Source organism: Onychomys torridus, unplaced genomic scaffold (assembly GCF_903995425.1).
Source record: "Onychomys torridus unplaced genomic scaffold, mOncTor1.1, whole genome shotgun sequence".
Taxonomy (NCBI): Eukaryota; Metazoa; Chordata; class Mammalia; order Rodentia; family Cricetidae; genus Onychomys; species Onychomys torridus.
In genome coordinates this window covers 6,584-26,580 of record NW_023413642.1, presented here as the reverse complement: position 1 = coordinate 26,580, position 19,997 = coordinate 6,584, and the positions used below count along the sequence as shown (strand labels likewise).

Genomic DNA, 19,997 nt, shown 5'->3' with positions numbered 1-19,997 from the left:
AGAAGAAATAAGCTGCAGCTGCCAGATTCCATTACCTGCTGTATCCATGGCCCTCCATCCTCTACATGTGTATCTGATGCTCCATGGATGAACACAGGCAGCCCCTCAGTTCTGTGGCTCAGGCCAGTTGGCCTTGCCCAGAGCAGCTGCTAGGACCATGCTCTGCCATTGCTGCTGTCTCCTCTCCTTAGCCTCCTCCAGCTTCAGTGCTCCTCAAGGTTGCAGAGCACAGCCTCCAGCCATGTTAGTCCAGGTCTCACAAGCACCCCAGCTGTCTGCATTCTCTTTGCCATGGCTCCTCCATGGCAGAAGGTATGCACAGACCCCTGCTATTTGACCTGGCTCTCTTGGTGCTGGCTTCTGGTGACTCGATGATGCCTGGTGGGTCTCAGCAATGCTAGGCCGAGGTAGCTGCTGCTGCCCCTGCTGGTGAATTCTAAAGCAAGTACTCATTCTCAGACTGCTGGGTTCAAGGTGGGTGCTTGGCCTGGATGCTGCTTTCTTGTTCTCCTCCTTGTGTCTGTGTCCAAGGTCCCATGCTCAGGGAAACAGAGTGCATACCTGATCTACCCTAAGTTACTTTCTTTTAAGCCTTCACACATTCTTATACCTTAAGCCTATATTTCTCAGACCTCACAAGACCTTTATGACTTTCTTATATTACAACTTTAGACCTAACTTAGGCCTGCATCCTCAGCATATCTAGATCACTTACTCAGATTCACTCCATCACTCATTCAAAACCACATACCATACCCAGACATTCATATTTTCAAACTATTTCTCAGACCTAAAAAAAAAATCACAAATTCAAATCTCCACAAATTAGTTACCTGCTGTTGCCCTAACTTTTGTTCCTCTGGCTTTTAAAATATTTTTAAATAGCTGTCTACTATTACCCTGCTCTATATTTACAATTTACTCCCAAGTTAATCACCACACTTCCAGTTTTGACATTAATCTGAGCACTCCCTTTAACTTGCAATGGCCTTCATTGGATCCCCTGTATTTAGGTCCATTGTTCAGGAGCCAACTATCTTGTCCTGCCAACCTAGCAAACAGTCCTGAATAGGGGAGTGAGGATTAAGAAAAAACAGATAAACATAAAAGAAAAGACAGAGACACAGAATAGCTTCAGGAGGGCTCTTAGTTAGTACCACAGAATACCTGAGTTTATTTCTCACAGCCTTTTTATGCCAAAAGCAGGGGAGGCAAAAAGACCTCCCCCTCTCAAGGACACCATGGTTCGAAGTACAGATAAGCATAAACACCTCCTTAATTCTCAAAACATTTAGTAATCATGCCTTAAGGCAAAGTATCTTGTTAGACAGCCTTGGGGAGCAAGAGATTTGGTAACCTTGGCTTTGGCCAATTATCCTTTTATTCAGGCAAAGACAAGCTTGAACTCTCTGACCTTGAGTCAAGATGGAAACAAGCTACAAGCTGGAGTGCTTGTGAGCTCCTACACACATGAATGAATGTGATGGTCCCATAGAACAGAGTGGCTACAGCGAGATGGGAGGTAGAGGTGGAGAAGGCTTTCTGGTAGCCCTCAGTTGAATGCATCTTCAGAATTGTGATGAGGATGTAGACATAAGATAGAGCAATGATAAACACAGTGACCACATTGATGGAGCCTGAAGTGATTGCTTGAATGACTTCAGAAGAGAAGTCATGAGAAAAAGAAAGCTTTGAAAATGGTGAATAGTCAAAGAAAATATGATTAACTTTATTTGGACCACAGAAGGACAGATTTATGGAACAACCAGTAAATATCTAAGCATTCACACATACACTTAGGTAGAAAGATCCCATTAGAAGGATTCGGATTATGTAGGACATCTGTGTGGAGTAGAGCAGAGGTGAGCAAATGGCTATATACCAGTCATAAGCCATGGCATCCAACAGGAAGTACTTGGTTGACCCAAATGTCACTACAAGACAGAGTTATGTCACACATAGTGATGATTATTTCCTTTCTAAGAAATCCCCTCAGCATGATAGTGTGACTGATGAAGAGTAGCCAATGTCTACATATTTGAGGAAAAGGTACATGGGGGTGGGAAGTTGAGGGTTGCTTCTGCTCAGCATGATTATATGATTATGCTCACATTGACCAGCAAGATGACAGAGTAGATTATTAGAAACAAAACAAATAAAGTGGCACAGATTGTAGCATCCTTTGTTACTCAAAAAGAACAAATTCTTTTACGTATTCACTAAGTCAGGTATAGGTCAAGAACACTGTCTTGAAAGAAAACTTGACAGTTGTTAGACTAGAATACAGTATTGCAAACTATTATTTATACAGCAGCTATATAATATAAATGACAGAAATACATATACTATGTATAATTTTCAGGAGAAATACTTTCATGTACTACCTCACATAAATCCAAAATAGTAAATATCAATTAATGCACGGACAGTAAAAATTAGTACTTATTTTTTGTAACAAACATATCATTTGTGCTTCATATTAGTTTATATTCCAATGAGGAATAAAGAACAACTGAAATAGAACAAAGCAGTTGTTATTTTTTTTTTTACTCTTTACTCTTTGGTGGGCCCACCACCGAGCTCCCAAATAACCATAAAGAGACTTATTTTTTATGAATGCCCAGCCTTAGCTTGGGTTATTTCTAGACAGCTTTTCTTAAATTATCCTGTCTATCTTTTGTCTCTGGGCTTTTACCTTTCTATGTCCCTTTCCTTACTTCCTATTCTGTGGCTGGGTGGCTGGCCACTGGAGTCCTCCTCATCCTCTCCTTTCACTCCACCATCTTCTCGTCCCTGATTTCCCCTTTTTATCCTCCCTGCCTGCCAGCCCTGCCTATCTTTTCTCCTGCCTTGCTATTGGCCGTTCAGCTCTTTATTAGACCAATTAGGTATTTTAGACAGACAAAGTAACACAGCTTTGCAGAGTTAAACAAATGCAACATAAAAGAACACATCTTTGCATCATTAAACAAATATTCCATCACATAACACATCTTCAACTAATATCCTACAACAGAACAACTATTTTTTTGCAAGAATTCAGTGTCAGGAAGACTGCATGTTTACACACACACACACACACACACACACACACACACAGAGACAGAGAGAGAGAGAGAGAGAGAGAGAGAGACAGAGACAGAGACAGAGACAGAGACACAGAGAGAGAGAGAGGGAGGGAGAGAAACACTGACCTTGAAAATTGTCTGTTCAGTCATTTACAGCATTACATTTTCAATTTGTTTAAGAATGTTAAGTTTATAATCACTGCAAAAAGCCACAAGTTTTGTGGTAGTTTTATTTAAGTATCTTATCTACTTTGACCACATTCATCTCCAAACCTCTCCCATGTCTTTATTCTTTTTCACATTAGTCCCCTTATTCTACCTAAATATTCCTCTTTCTAAATCCATGTCATATATATGTGCATATACATTACTACTTGTTAATAACAGTATATGTGAACTTACTGAGCAATAGCAATCATTATTAACATTGCACTTTCATTGTATAAACTCCATTGTATTACTTTTCTTGCACAGGGCAGAGTTGGGAAATTTACTAGTGAAATTTAACCTTTTATGTAATATGTATGACTATAACAGTATCAAAGCTGAACTGAACGTTGTATGGCATGGATGAAACATATTATACAGAAATACCATGACTGGTTTAGCCATGCAAGCCAGGGATGAGTGTCTTACTTTGTCACTGACAATTTATGAAACCCTAGATAAGTGGCATGCATTATACAACACTCATAATTGCTTTATTTTAAAACATGCCACCTCATGATATTCTTAGTTTGTGTAAGATAGTATACATAACATCATGAGTTTATAATAGAAACAAGCAAATATGGAACTAATTATCAGTGTCTTTTTTAAAGTGTTTATAATTTCTATCATAAAAATGAGAAATAAACATCCCTATATTAACAGAAAAAGAAAGTTATCTCCTGTCAGTGTCTGTTCCTTAAGGACAAACAACAGGGAACTGCCAATGTAAAGCAAGGCTATGTTTTATGAGAAATGGTGTCTTATGGGATATGACCCCGTGAGTAGCTATCTTGTTTGTTAAAATTCTACTGAAAATCCATCAGGACTCAAAATTGCAGATACACATGTTAACATAAATACATGTTATCTACTAGCACAAATCAACTAAGCTTTGCCTGCATCAACTTTTTAGATGAAAACTTCATGGAGTGATAAACAGTCCTCTAACAGCATTGGAAATGTGAGGAGCAAACAAGGCTACAGTGCAGTGGAAAGACTTCTAGCTCAAACTCAAATGCTTTCTGGAAAAAAAAGTGTTTTTTATGTATCTACATGATACCATATTTATTTTTTAATTTAGTTTTATATTTTTGATTAGCAGGAAGTTTACATGCAATAGTGGGAGATAATACCACAGAGATCTTATGTGTACTTGGTTGCATTTCTCCACACCTAGGACAATGTCACAACCAGTATAGTGACACAGAATAGAGGTACTGTCTAGACACAGACCATACCCACCACCATGAGGATTGCTCATGCTGTCAGTTATAATGACAGGATCTCCCTCCATTCCCAATTCTTTCCTTCATCTTTGGCAACATATAATGTCTTCTCCAACTCTTAGTTTTGCCATTCAAAAGCTTTATCATTATATAACACTTTTCTATATACATACTTATTCTTCTTTGTTCTGAGCTCTACACTATCAAGTATTCATTTGGCAACTCTTATTTTTCTTTAATTAATGTTTACAGTGACACTATTTCCTTTTTTACCTCTAACCCATGTCATTATACTTGTATATCTGATGTATATTTGTGACAGTACAGGGCTGAATCATTTATTTTTCAAAAAAGTACACATAGTGAGCCATCTCTCCAGTCCCTCTTACTCAGCTAGGAAGAATGGGGAGAAAAATACATTAAAATGAGGATATTCAACTTTGGGGAAAGGTTGTCCTGGAAAGAAAATCCATGGTGTGACAAAACAACTTTTTACTAGTACTGAAGAGATCATGGATCCTAAGATGGCTCAGTAGGTAAAAGTGCTTGCCACTTAAATCTGAGAACCCAATCTCACTCCTCCAAACCCACATAAAAGGCTTATTGTGATAGTGTACATCTGTATTTCCAGTGAGAGTAGAGAATTTTCTGGAAGCTTGATTCCAGCTAACCTGGATGATGTATACAATAGGAAAGAAATAAGATATACGGTGCCTCAAAACAAGTTGGAAAGAGAACAGTCTCCTGGAATGTTGTCCTCTAACATCTATATGTGTTGTACATCCAACTCTCCATAGACACAGACACAGACACAGACATAGGCACACACACACACACACACACACACACACAACACACACACACACACAGACAGAGAGAGAGAGACAGAGAGAGAGAGAGAGAGAGAGAGAGAAAGAGAGAGAGATGTATAATAGAATAAAACAACTAAGAGTAACAAAGGAAAGGAAAATGCTATACCCCTCATTTTGACTTCATGGTTATCAGATTAGAAACCATCTTCTTTATTTTTAAAAAAGTTATTTTACATCCCAGCTGTAATTTCTCCTCCCTCCTCTCTTCCAATTCCCTCCTCCCACCCCTTATCCCAGAGAAACCACATTTTAGACTAATTTTACACTCTAAATGATAAGTCCTTTGTCTTTGGCTACCTCAATATAGCTTTGTCTTTAATTTCAAAAGTTTAACCTGAATATGGCTTGCTTTGGGGTTTCATTAACCAAAAGTTATTCACATCCTCCTGAATCTGTTACTACAAGGACCTGGAGGTTAATCACAGGGTTGGCTTCTGTTTTATCTTAGTTTTCTATTGAATGTTATTAACTGTACTGCTCCACCTGGTCACTGTGTTACAGAACATTGGTTTTCATTTTTTCCATCAATGTTGGGATGTTTCACACAGAATTTCTTTTACTGCTGGTTCATCATCATGCTGTCATTGTTCTCTCTTTTTGTAGCAACAGTTGCTGTGGTAACACACTGACCAAAACCTAACTTGGATAGGAAAGGATTTATTTGGCTTATACTTTCATGTCACAGTTAATCACTGAATTAGGAACTCAAAGATGGAACCTGGGAGCTGAACTTAAGCAAGGTCATGGATGAATAGTGCTTACTGGATTACTTTTCAAGCTTGCTCAGCCTGCCTTCTTATACTACACTTGACCACCTGTCTGGGAGTGGCATCAACCACAGTGAGCTGGGGTTTTTTCACATAAATCATTAAGCAAGAAATACCTTACAGAAATACCCACAGGCCATTTTGATGGAAGCATTTTTTTCAACTGCTGTCTCCTCTTCCAAGATAACTCTAACTGGTTTCATGTTGCCAAAAAAAAAAAAAAATCTAAACAACACTCCATCTTACTAGGATTCAGGATGACAGGGGGGCTCATTTCCCCAGCATAATTGCAGGCCCAGGCAGAGAAAGCAGAAAGGAGAATATGATGTAGATGGTTGTTTTTTACTCCTTTTGCTTTTTTTGGGGGGGCTGCTCCCTAATAAATCACACATGGAGTCTCATTCTTACTTATGAGTGCTCAACCTTAGCTTGGCTTGTGTCTAGCCAGCTTTAAACTTAAATTATCTAGATAGGCTTATTTATAGCTAGCTTTTCTTAACTTGAATTATCCTATCTACCTTTTACCTCTGGGCTTTTACTTTTCTCTATTTCTGTGTTTCTTTTCTTTCCTTCTTATTCTGTGTTTGACTGGGTGGCTAGATGGCTGGGTGGCTGGGTGGCTGGCCCTTTCTTTCCTCACTTCACCATCTCCTTCCAGATTTCTCCTCCTGTTTATTCTCTCTGCCTTCCAGTCCTGTCTATCTTTTCTCTTGCTTCACTATTGGCTGTTCAGCTCTTTATTAGACTAATCAGGTGTTTTAGACAGGCAAAGTAGCACAGCTTTACAGAGTTAAACAAAACATAAAAGAATGCAACACATCTTTGCATCATTAAACAAATGTTCCACAGCATAAATAAAAGTGTAACACATCTTAAAATAATACGTACAACAATAGGGTGAATCAGCTCTCCACCCCATAGAACCACTGAAAGTGGAGAATAGGGGGGTGTTACTCTTTCAGTTGTGTTTGTATGATTTATGGCAAGTCTTACCCAAGGAACTTCTGTTGGATCAAGGACAATGTTTAACTGTTTCTTCATTAAGGAGCTCAGACTTACAGCTTCTTATCTGTGACTGTCTGGAGTTCTGGTGGAAGCTCCACATTATATTCAGTAAATGAAAACATGAAACTCAAGAGACTCGCTGCTGTGTTATCCCTCTAGTCCTGTGGTACCCAAGCAGTTCATGGCCTTCCCTTTATAATAGTCCTAATAGTTAAAAAATAATGTGCACCAAAAGTGTGTATCCCAATTTTTCTATTCATTTATACAGAAGATTAGTCAAATACAATCCAGCATGGCAGTTCAGAGGTGGAAGTCTCCATATTTAGGATGGAAGGAACTTACTAAGAGAAATGTGTTAAAACAGTCTCCTTGGGTTGGATATTTCTACAAATCTAATCATTCCTATTCTCGAGGAGAGAGCCTTAAAGGATAGCAAATGTTTATGACCATGACCTTTTCTTTAGTCTGTAGAGACTGTTTACATGCTCAGTAACATATCCACAACCAGCAAAATCAATGATTTCAGAGAGAGAAAGTGTCTTTTCTCTTGAATTAACTTTTTTCATACATTGAGGCTTATTATTTATTTAAATTTACAGAATTCCTATAAGTGTGTGGAAAGAAACAGAAAGACATCTTAAGGACCTAAAAGAAATAGTCAGTATTGTGGGAAAACAAGTCATAATATGTGAAAAGCAGTAAACTATGTATTAAAGACATACTATGTTACTGTAGTCAACTTAGTGTGGGCCCTGGAATAGTGTCTAATATTTAGATTGTGTCTTCCATCTCAACTTACTCAATCTAAAAACTCCTTCATAGATATGCTCAGAAGTTTACCTCATAGAAGATTCTAGATCCTGTCTAGCTGATGATTAGTATAAACACCAATATGGCAGTTCAGCAATTTAAAAGACATAGCACATATGTAGATCATTGGAGGCTTTGAGAGAGAAAATAATTTCTTTAGGCTTATGACTATGGCTGATACATGGAGAATAAATTGGAAGAGAGTAATGACAGAAGAGGAAAGCTTTTTAGAGTAGCAGTAAGCTTTCCCATATAAAGAGAACACACACACACACACACACACACACACACACACACGAACACACATAGCTACACTCAAATTTACACACATTCAAAAAATGTCTCAAGAAATATTTGACATAATTGTGCCTCAAATTTACATACATAGACATAAAGAGAGGTAGAATGGGAGCTGTAAAGATGTAGCACCAAAAATACGTACGTGTGTGTGTGTGTGTGTGTGTGTGTGTGTGTGTATGTGTGTGTGTAAGAGAGACAGAGAGAGAGAGAGAGAGAGAGAGAGAGAGAGACAGAGAGACAGAGAGACAGAGAGACAGACAGAGAGAGAGAGAGATTTTATTATCCTAGGGCCTAAAGACAGAATAGGGTCAAAAGTCCTCTTGAAGATCTCAGTCATAAAAGCCTTTGGATGATTGGACTAGGACCATCAAGATTGTGAAGAATTCTGTGTTTTAGTCAACAAATAGTAAACACTCACGTTGAACCAATCATGTGGTCACCACATCCTAGTCTGGTCCATAGATAATATTAAAACAATTAATGGCCCAATTTATTATAAAGAAAATGTGAAAAGGGTCAGTTTGAATATTTGGTGAGTGAAGAGGCAGTAGAGTGGTAGGATCATGCTGACCAGAATGTGCAAAGCCTTTGTTCTGCTCTCAGGCTTGTGAATCAACACAGTGAGTAGATGATGCAGTTTATTACAGGAAGGGAATGAACTGGGAGTAAAAGAGAGTGCAGAGAAGTATAAATAAAAGTGTTAATTACTATCATATATACATAAATTGACATTCTGTGGGATGGTTATAACACATGCGCACAAAAAGCACTATGCTCTACATCTAGTATCCTACTATGAGTGAGAACATACCATGTTTGTCTTTCTGAGTCTGGGTTACCTCACTCAGGTTGACTTTTTCTAGATCCATCCATTTGCCTGCAAACCTCATGATGTAATTGTTTTTCTCTGCTGAGTAGTACACCATTGTGTATATGTACCATATTTTCTTTATCCATTCTACAGTTGAAGGGCATCTAGGTTGTTTCCAGGTTCTGGTTATTACAAACAATGCTGATATGAACATAGCTGAGCAAGTGCCCATGTGGTATGAAAACAAAGACGACTAGACTGCTACTCACAACTTCAGGGAGGCTACCTAAAGAAACAGGACCCTAAGAAAGACACAGGGATTGCCCAATGACAGAGAAATGGATGAGATCTACATGAACAACCTGGATGACAGTGGGAGTAATGAAAGGCAAGGTTCGAGGGAAAGAGAGCTTAGGGGAACAGGAGATCCCAGGTGGATCAAGAACAGCAAGGGAGAACAAGGAATAGCAGACCAAGATAAATGAAGACCACAAGAGAACAGAAAGAAGCAAAGTGCTAGAGAGGTCCCCAGAAATCCACAATGATACCTCCACTGTAGACTACTGGCAATGTCAAGAGAAAGCCTGAACTGACCTAGTCTGGTGATCAGGTGGCCAAACACCCTAACTGTCATGCTGTAACTCTCATCCAATAACTAATGGAAGTCGATGCAGATATCCTTGGACAGGCCCCAGGTGGAGCTCCAAGATGCCAATTGTTGAGGAAGAGGAGGGACTGTAAGAGTGTGAATTGTTGAGACCAAAATTGTTAAAAGCACAGGGACAAATAGCCAAACTAATGGAAACACATGAATTGTGAACCAAAAGCTGTGGAGCCCCCAACTGGATCAGGCCCTCTGGACAAGTGAGAGAATTGAATAGTTTGAACTGTGTGGGAGGCCCCCAGGCAGTGGGACTAGAACCTGTCAGTACATGAGCTGGCTGTTTGGAACCTTGGGCTTATGCAGGGATACTTTGCCCCGCCTGGAAGGAGGGGACTGGACCTGCCTGTACTGAATCTACCAGGTTGAGCTGAATCCCCAGGGAAGACTTGGCCCTGGAGGAGATGGGAATGGAGGGAAGGGGTTGGGGGGAAGATGGGGATGGTGTGGGAGGTGGGAGGACAGGGGAACCCATGGCTGATATGTAAAATGAAAACAGAAATATAATTTTAAAAAATGGATTACAAATACAGAAACAACAACAAAAAACACTATGCTCAATCTGTACCATATAGAATAAATTTTTTACTAGGCATCACAGACCTCAGGTGAATCTCAATGTGGAACACACCCCAAACAAGTAGCTAATATGAAAGTCAGAGAGGGCTGGAGGGATAGCTCAGCCGTTAAAGGCTAGGCTCACAACCAAGAATTTGAGAGTCAGAGAACAGGACAATAATCCAACTCCTATGGTTGTATAAATGCCCTTCCAATAGATGATCTTATTTAATAAAAACTCTGGCAATTTATTTTTATATTTCATAAAAATCTGTATCCTGCTTCTCTTTTATTTTCTTTCATAAAGTTAGTCTAATACAAAGCAACTGACTACATTCAGTGTTGAAGTCCTGCATTTTCCCTGAAACAGAGAGTTTCTTGAAAGAAATATCAGGAAACCAAGCTCCATAGTGGCAAAATATCTCAACTGTTTTCTCCTTTTACTCATCTTCAAAGAATGTGCCTTAAGGATGGAAGATATTAAGAGGACTTCCTTGACCCTGAACTTTCCCTTACATTGCAATGCTTTTTTACACCTTCTGTTAAATATTCAGACCCTACCGAGTCTATGAATTAGACATAGCAAAATTTCATTTCTTCATTTAGATATTTAATTTTTTTCATTTACTTCAACTAAAGTTCATTAAAGCCTAATAGGATCCTACAATTATGTGAAATTTGGAGAATAGGGGAAGAGAACATTATTTTAACTATCAATACAAAATTTTACTGTGCAAAAACAAGACATGAATATGCAAAAGCAAGCACACTGAGGATTAGGAGGGTTTATTATCATGTAATGGTATCCTTGGTTTAGTGTGGAGTTTGAAACAATCTTCCTGGAAATACTCAACAATGGACAGGTTGGTAGATAATACAAACTAATCAGAATGTCACCAATATGAAGGGAAAAGGGCACTGTGGGTAGTAGTATTGTGTGTGAGAAGGAATGGTCTTAAGGTAGCAAAGAATATGGCGAAGTTTAAGGTTTTGAAATAATAGCAAGTGATTAATTCATATAGTTCATTTGTATGTGTTTGCATATTCAGAAAAAGAATCATGAGAAATTAAAAGCAACCTGGACATAAGAATTAATGTAGATCTGCAGAGGGCTGATATCCAGAATATATAAAGAACTCAAGAAATTAGACATCAAAATGCCCAACAGTCTAATTAAGAAATGGGCTATGGAACTAAACAGAGAATTCTCAACAGAGGAAGTTCAAATGGCTGAAAGACATTTAAGGAATTGCTCAACATCCCTAATTATCTGGGAAATGCAAATCAAAATGACTCTGAGATACCACCTTATACCTGTCAGAATGACTAAGATCAAAAACACAGAGGACAGCTTATGCTGGAGAGGATGTGGAGCAAGGGGAACTCTCTGGCACTGCTGGTGGGAGTGCAAGTTTGTAAAGCCACTTTGGAAATCAATATGGCGCTTCCTTAGAAAATTGGGAATCCATCTCCCTCAAGACCCAGCTGTAGCACTCTTGGGCATATAACCAAGGAATGCTCAATCATACCACAAGGGCATTTGCTCAGCTATGTTTGTATCAGCATTGTTTGTAATAGCCAGAACCTAGAAACAACCTAGATGCCCTTCAACTGAAGAATGGATAAAGAAAATATGGTACATATACACAATGGAGTACTACTCAGCAGAGAAAAACAATGACATCATGAGGTTTGCAGGCAAATGGATGGATCTAGAAAAAGTCATCCTGAGTGAGGTAACCCAGACTCAGAAGGACAAACATGGTATGTACTCACTCATAGGAGGATATTACATGTAAAACAAAGATGACTAGACTGCTACACAACTCCAGGGAGGCTACCTAGAAAACGGGACCCTAGGAAAGACACAGGGATCACCCAATGACAGAGAAATGGATGAGATCTACATGAACAACCTGGACGACAGTGGGAGTAATGAAGGGCAAGGTTTGAGGGAAGGGAGGCTTGGGGGAGCAGGAGATCCCAGCTGGATCAGGAACAGAAAGGGAGAACAAGGAATGGCAGATCATGATGGATGAGGACCACATGAGAACAGAGTGGGCAGAGTGCTGGGGAGGCCCCCTGAGGTCCACAGTGATGCATCCTCTGTAGACTGCTGGCAATGGTTGAAAGTAAGCCTGATCTGACCTAGTCTGGTGATCAGGTGGCCAAACACCCTGACAGTTGGACTGGAACTCTCATGCAGTGACTGATGGAAGTGGATGCAGAGATCCTGGGCTAGGCCCCAGGTGGAGCTCCGGGTGTCCAGTTGTAGAGAAGGAGGAGGGACTGTGGGAATTGTTGAGCCCAGGATTGGAAAAAGCACGGGTACGAATGGCCAGACGAATGGAAGCACATGAATTGTGAACCGGGGGCTGTGGAGCCCCCAGCTGGATAAGGACCTCTGGATAAGTGAGACAGTTGAGTGGCTTGGACTGTTTGGGAGGCATCCAGGCTGTGGGACTGGGACCTGTCCTTGGTGCATGAGCTGGCTGTTTGGAACCTTGGGCTTACACTTTGCTCAGTCTGGGGGCAGAGGACTGGACCTGCCTGTACTGAATCCACCAGGTTTGAATGAATCCCCAGGGGAGTCTTGGCCCTGGAGGGAATGGGAATGGAGGGGAGGGGAAGGAGAGGAGGGTGGGGTTGGTAGCGAGAGCGAGGAGGACAGGGGAACCCATGGCTGATGTATGAAATTAAAACACAAATATAATAAAACACAAGAAAAAGAAAAAAAGAAAGAATTAATGTAGATCTTTGACAAAGCTGCCAAAACACACACTGGAGAAAAGACAGAATCTTCAACAAATAGTGCTGGGAATAATGAATGTCTACATGCAGAGGAATGAAATTAAACCAATATCTACCACCAATGCAAAAATAAACTATAAATGAACCAAAAACCTGAATGTAAGACCTAAAACTCTGAAACTTCTGGAAGAAAATACAAACAGTCCTCTGCAAGACATAGGTACAGGTAATGACTTTCCAGATAGGACTCCATTTTTCTATGAATTAATGCCAGTAATTGAAAGTAGGACATTATAGGGCTGGAGAGATGGCTCAGAGTTTAAGAGCGCTGCTTGCTCTTCCAAAGGTCCTGAGTTCAATTTCCAGCAACCACATGGTGGCTTACCACCATCTGTAATGAGATCTGGCGCCCTCTTCTGGCCTGTGGGGATATGTGCAGACAGAATACTGTATATATAATAAATAAATAAATCTTTAAAAAAAAAAAACAAAGTAGGACATTATAAAGCTAAAAAGATTCTCTACACAGCAAAGAAAACCAACAGTCATGTGCAGAAAGTAGGACAAAAATCTTTGTTAACTATACATTTGATAGAGGATTAATAACAAGAATATACAAAGAATTAAAAATACAAGAATCAGGAAAACAAATAGCCCAATCCGACAGTTTGGAAGCTTACAAAATAACACAGTTTATTTAACTTCATGGTTGCTGATAATATACATAAACTGAATTAGAATTTGAGACATAAAAATCCAAAGTTAATGAGCAATGGTATCAGATAGACTTCCCCAAAGAAACAAGCCTATATATGCATATAGACACATATATGTGCATGTATATAGATGTGTACATAGATATACTCACACACAGCATCTCTCATGACAGATTTTTTTAAATGGAATTGCCTCATAAAATTCACATACACAAGGAGAAGTATGGAGATGGAAAGGCAGAGGAGTGTGCTTTCGTGTGTATGTGTGTGTGTGTGTGTGTGTGTGTGTGTGTGTGTGTGTGTGTGTGTGTGTGTGTAATTTTCTCATGAAATTACATGACTGATCATTTAAAATCCATAAGGATGGTGAAGAACTGGAATATACCAGCAGGATTTAGTGCTATATGTTGGAGACCAAAGCCATGCTGGAGGTAGAAGACTCTTCTCTACAGGCCCTCTTATTTAAGCCTTGCACTGATCAGTAAAAACTGTTGACATTGAGAAATAACCTTTACTCAGTGAGTGGTAGATACTAATTACCTCTCCATGCAATGCAAGTTGTATATGCATTAGTATTGTGGCAAACATCTGGGGACCACATCACAGTCAAGGTGATACAGTAAATTAGACATCTTATTGGCACTCTTCATTGTAAAAGAGGACAGCCTGAAATAGAGACACTGGCCATGAATAGTAGTATATCAATGTTGGTGCTAAATCTACAAACTTTCTGGCAATGTAGAACAACAGAGAAGGGGAGAAAGAAGATACTCTTGTGTTCCTACAGAAATTACATGATTCAATAATGGGGTCCTTTAGTGTAAGGAAATAAGTTGGGAGAGAAAAATAAATATGGTCTTTATTATCTTATAGAGATGAAGAAAGATTCTCAGTGAAGTTGGGGCTATGGTTTACAGTTAGATTACATTGATTCTGCCAGGCTCTGGATTCCACTCTCATAATTAAAAAAAAATGTTTCTTAGGCCAGCTTATTAGCCAGCAATATCTCACCCCACCATCAGACACTCCTCTTAATTTTGGCATCAGAGGACTGGAGCACATATCCAATAGCTATGAGTGTGAAAGTCCCATCAAAATACATTATTCTACTGCAATGAAAACACCTCTAACAATTTTGTTTGCTGTACCTTGTCATTTTTTCTCTAAATGTGTTTCTTCTAACTATAATTACTATATACAATTAAAGGTAACTGTTATTGAAAATGGAAACAGACTAAAAAATTATGGACTCCGCAATTTCTGTGTAGCATGGAATTACTTTAAAATATAAATTGAAACAATTGAAAAATAGTTTCAACATCTAATTTTTTTGAAATATTTTTGATCATACATGAAATGTGTAACTTACTATGAACATGTGATTTACTTCCTGATGTATGAATACTTAACCTGTGCATTTACTACCAAACTTGAAGTTTGGTTGTATTCCATAACACATATTTCAACTATCAATACCCAGTTTCCTTTTAATACGATATCAATGATATATCATTACAACATAGCATGTGACAAAATAACAGATTAGAGATATCTCTAGGAAAATATTTTCTTACCAAGCTGTCTCTTCAGAGCGCCCTTAATCTCATTATTCCTGAGGTTGTAGATGAGGGGGTTCATCATGGGGATCAGCACCATGTAGAACACAGATACCACCTTGTTCTGGTCTGTGGAGTAGCTGGACTTGGGCATCACATAAATGAATGTGACAGTCCCATAGAAGAGAGTGACTGCAGTGAGGTGGGAGGTGCAGGTGGAGATGGCTTTCTGTCGACCCTTAGTGGAGTGCATCTTCAGGATGGTGACGAGGATGTAGGTGTAGGAAATGGCTATGGCAAACACTGTGATCACAATGATGGAGCCAGCAGAAAATGAATCAAGACCTATGAGGACACTGTCATCAGAACAGGAGAGTTCAACTAAAGGAGTAAAGTCACAGAAAAAGTGATTGATTCTATTTGGTCCACAGAAGAGAAAAGAAAAGAAGGAATTGGTGAAGAAGGAAGCATTAAGAAAACCACCAATATATGATCCTACAAGCAACTGGACACAGACTTGTGTGGACATTTTGGTTGAATATAGCAGTGGGTTGCAAATTGCCACAAAGCGATCATAAGCCATGGTGGCCAGAATGAAGGCCTCAGTTGATCCAAAGAAAATAGCTGAGCCAAGCTGAATGGCACACCCAAGGTAGGAGATAGTATTTCTCTCGACCAGGAAATTGACAAGCATATTGGGAGTGACAGAAGATGAGATGCCTATGTCAACAGAAGCTAAGTGGCTGAGAAAAAAATACATGGGGTGATGGAGCTGAGAAGAGACTCTGATGAGAAGGATGGTGCTGAGGTTCCCACACACAGTCACCAGGTAGATGCACAGGATGATAATGAAGAGGATGACTCTAAGGACTGGGTCATTTGTTAAGCCCAATAAAATGAACTCTGTCACTGCAGTGTGGTTCCCATCCTCCAGGAAAGCCATGGGACAGTGTAGCTGCTGCCAGATCAAGACTGTGATAGAGACATTACAGAAAGGGATTTATAAATATGTGGCTGTATTTTCAGTAACACATAGATACTATAAACAAATGTGTGCTTCCAAACATATATTTGAAGTATTATCTTGGACTCTGAGTGTTTGTATATTCATTTATAATGATTATTTAATAAATTTCAAAATGAAATGCTAGAAAATTTCTTCAAACAATGTACCTTTAACTTATATTTATGTATATAATAAAGCATACCTAAGTGTATTTAAAGCTAAACATGTACACCATAAGACTTTTGAAAATAACAAATCAGGATCATATTTACAAGAAAGAATTAAGCTTTACAAACACAATATTATGTAATGAAGTCTTCAATAATTTCTGACCTTTAAGTATCCTTTCCAAATCACCTGTACTCAATTTAATACATTATATAGTACCCTATTACCATTTCCATGGAATAGTGACTCAACTTCATGGTTGATAAGATGTGTGATTTGAAAATGTTAAGGTACTCAGCATTCCATAAGAAGCACTAGAATGAGGACATGAACTACAGGCAGAGTGAACTCAGTCTGCTCTCATTACACTGTGTTTGAAGAGTGACAATAAAGTGAGGAGCAGGTGATAATTTGGGAAGAGACAGCAGGTCAGCTTTTCTAACAGAATGCCCATTGTTAGGGACATGGATCATCAAGTCTGTTAGCTATCTCGTTACCTTAAGGACAGTTTTTATAGTGAGAAATAAATTTCTTACTAGACCTGGGAAGGACTAAAATTATAATAAGAGGACCTAGTATAAATTTACTAAATTCTTCAATTACTTAACAATTAAACCATTGCAATGTTGTTATTTTCACTATCAGTCTAATCATTCACTTTTATGTAAATACCCTTTCTAATAATATTAGCAAGTCTTATTCACACACTCACCAAATCCTCTCTTAACATAATGATGTTTTCTAGTTGAGAACAATGGAATGAAATAATGAGATTGCTTACAAAGTACACAGGGAAATATTCAACCTGGATCATTCAGTTTACCCAGGTTCTATAGCTAGGAGCAGGCTGACTCTCTTGTTTTGAGATTTTTCAGCCTTATATTCTAGTGTTTGTCCTCAGTGCCTGGAGCCTGTGGCCCTAGCGCAGTCAGTTGGTAATCAAAGTCTGTCTTTCTGTGGGATATTTGTTAGGAAATCACCAATGTCAAAGCTAGTGAATTTATTAGCGTTTTTTTTCTTGAGTTTTAAGCTTACATGCCATTAGAGACCATGTGTGTTTCCAGCCTTTTAATTGTATAGATAAATAAGAAAGCTATGAAAACTAAGTTCAATGCCTAATTATTCACAGGAATTTGACTATGAAAATATAAATTGATTTAGTTAATTTTTTCTTGATTATATCTAACTTGTTTCTTGAGTACAACTTATCAAAATGTACATATTTTCAAGAACAAAGTATTCTCTAATGACAGAGGGAAGTTAGTACACTCACCTTTTGAAATAAGGATTCATTCTAAAGTAGCAAGTCAAGATAATTACACCATAATTTTATAGTGTACTAGCTGTCTCCCACAATCATTGAGAGTAAGTCTCTGAACAGTCTGGGGATTCAACTGTGAATCCAAATCCCCATGGACCATTTTCTCAGGTGAAAATTGTTCATTCAACATGAACATTATTTTCAAGGAGTCAATGTGATTTTTCTTTTTTTGTGTGTGTGAAATTTAGTGAACCTTCGTTTGATAATTATTAGAAGTATATGATACAAAATTACCTCAAATAAATGCTGGTTCTAGGTTCATTTTACTTTTCATGGTATTGGATCTGAGATTAAAAATAGGCAACACTGTCTTCTTTCATTTAATACATTTTCATCTGTATAAGTGTTTTGTACTGAGTATGTAACACACTTTGTTAGGTAGCTTTAGGAATATGGGAAGGGAGGAGATGTGAAATTTTTTAAAAACCAATTATTTAAGAAAGACATAATTTTCATAGCCAAAGGTACAAACTATTAATATATAGAAAACTGTGAGTACAAAAACACATGGCTGGTCCTCAATTAAAAATTAATATGTCATAATTCATACCTCAAACAAGAATTTTAGCTTTTATTTTGTAATGGAGTATGTTAGAAATGGTATTCTTCAGTTTGAATACCCATTAGAACTATCTTAATTTTATGGAGTCCATCACTATATCTTTAATTACCCCTTGCTGAAGTGGCTGACCACTGAACACTAACCAACTTTCAAAACTCCACTGCCCAAGATCTCTTGTTCACCTCCAGTCTCCTGAGTACAGTGATTCTTAAAACTCTGAACATTCTTGCAGGGACCATGAAAAAATATCTGACACTACTAACATATCCTTCTTCCAGAGAGCCCTGGGGCTATTAGCCAGACTGCTCCTCTGCTTTATGTCCATTGGAAATACAGTCTGAAAACCAAAGAGGAAATTGCTATTGAAAGAGAAATGTCTACTGTAAGTGTTGGTATGGTGAACATTCCAATTATAAAGCTCTATATTAATGCATTTTTCATTTTCTGTTATTGCATACATTTCAGCTGACCATTACTTGCTTAGTGAGTGTTGGGTGTGTTAAGTTTTATATCTTAAAAACTAGAGTTTTGTTTCTCTTACACACTGCCATTTGCTTCTCTGTTTACTATCCTGTGTTTTCATTTGGTGGATAAATATTTTTCTAATTGTTTGACAAGGATAATTGAGGATTGACTAGTCATTTACTCAATTAGTCCTGATATACTACTTGTTCTTGACTATATTAGATCCAAGTTCAAAGACAGAGTTCCCTATCACACTGTGGCTGCAATCTGTGCAATGATTGTTTGCCTGTAGTTTCTCTAGTTTTGAGGATATATGTGATGTCTATTGATTATATCTCTTTCAAGGACATGCCTAAGTTTATGATTCTTGCCGCTCTCACAACCATCTTATCTTAAATTTAATTTAAGTTTATAACATTTTCTTCTGAATGTCTAGTTCTCTCATTGAAAACAAAAGTGTATTTCTTACTGTAGGGAAATTGACTCAGGGGATTTTCTCTCTCCTCATACTCTTATGTGGGTTCCAGGAAATGAATTCAAGTCATCAGGGTTTGGTGGTGGGGCTTTAACCTGCAAACCTATCTCACTCACACACACACACACACACACACACACACACAAATAATTTTAGGTCTCTTTCCCTCATTTGTCACTTTCTGGGGATGTTGAAGATATACTTAACCTTTTGTCATTTGTTTCTCTTGTATGTACCACAGGACTAATTCAAGTAGACAAGAGGCTGTGCCATTATTTGAATAGAAGCCTCTATGCACATGAATGCAGTATTGCATTCACATAACTTACTTACATAGGTACTACCATATTTGACACATTCCTCACATCCTTCAGTCCTTTCTCAGGTTTTTGGTTCTCAGTGACCCCTACACCAGCAACCCCTTGCCTGTGTCACATCAACCCCTCACACATGACCTTGGCTTTGTTGTTGATTTTTGTTTTATTAACAGTTCTCAACATCTTCTGATAGTCTAAATCACTTACCTTTTAGTTTTATTGTCAAGATCCTATATTAGAGGATATATTCCACCCTTGCCAGTTTTCATTTGTAACACTATCCAATGGGCTAGACTAACATTGAAAATATATCACTAGAAACCATTCTAGATTGTTTGAAAATGCAAATGAATGAACAAAAACATCAATGCC

The 19,997-nt window shown here is 38.3% G+C and overlaps 1 protein-coding gene and 1 pseudogene across 1 annotated transcript; both read right to left on the bottom strand.

The window, feature by feature from the left end:
• Positions 1–213: 213 nt before the first annotated feature.
• LOC118576378 lies at positions 214–6,346 on the bottom strand (annotated as a pseudogene).
• An 8,963-nt stretch (positions 6,347–15,309) lies between these two features.
• On the bottom strand, positions 15,310–16,255 carry LOC118576380 (olfactory receptor 510-like). Its single transcript, XM_036176653.1, has one exon. The coding sequence runs from the start codon at positions 16,252–16,254 to the stop codon at positions 15,310–15,312; it is 945 nt and encodes a 314-aa protein (XP_036032546.1). The 5' UTR covers position 16,255.
• Between the last annotated feature and the right edge of the window lie 3,742 nt (positions 16,256–19,997).

Coding starts and splice junctions, on each gene's coding strand:
- LOC118576380 (XM_036176653.1), bottom strand. CDS start 16,254: ATGGCTTTCCTGGAGGATGGGAACCACACTGCAGTGACAGAGTTCATT.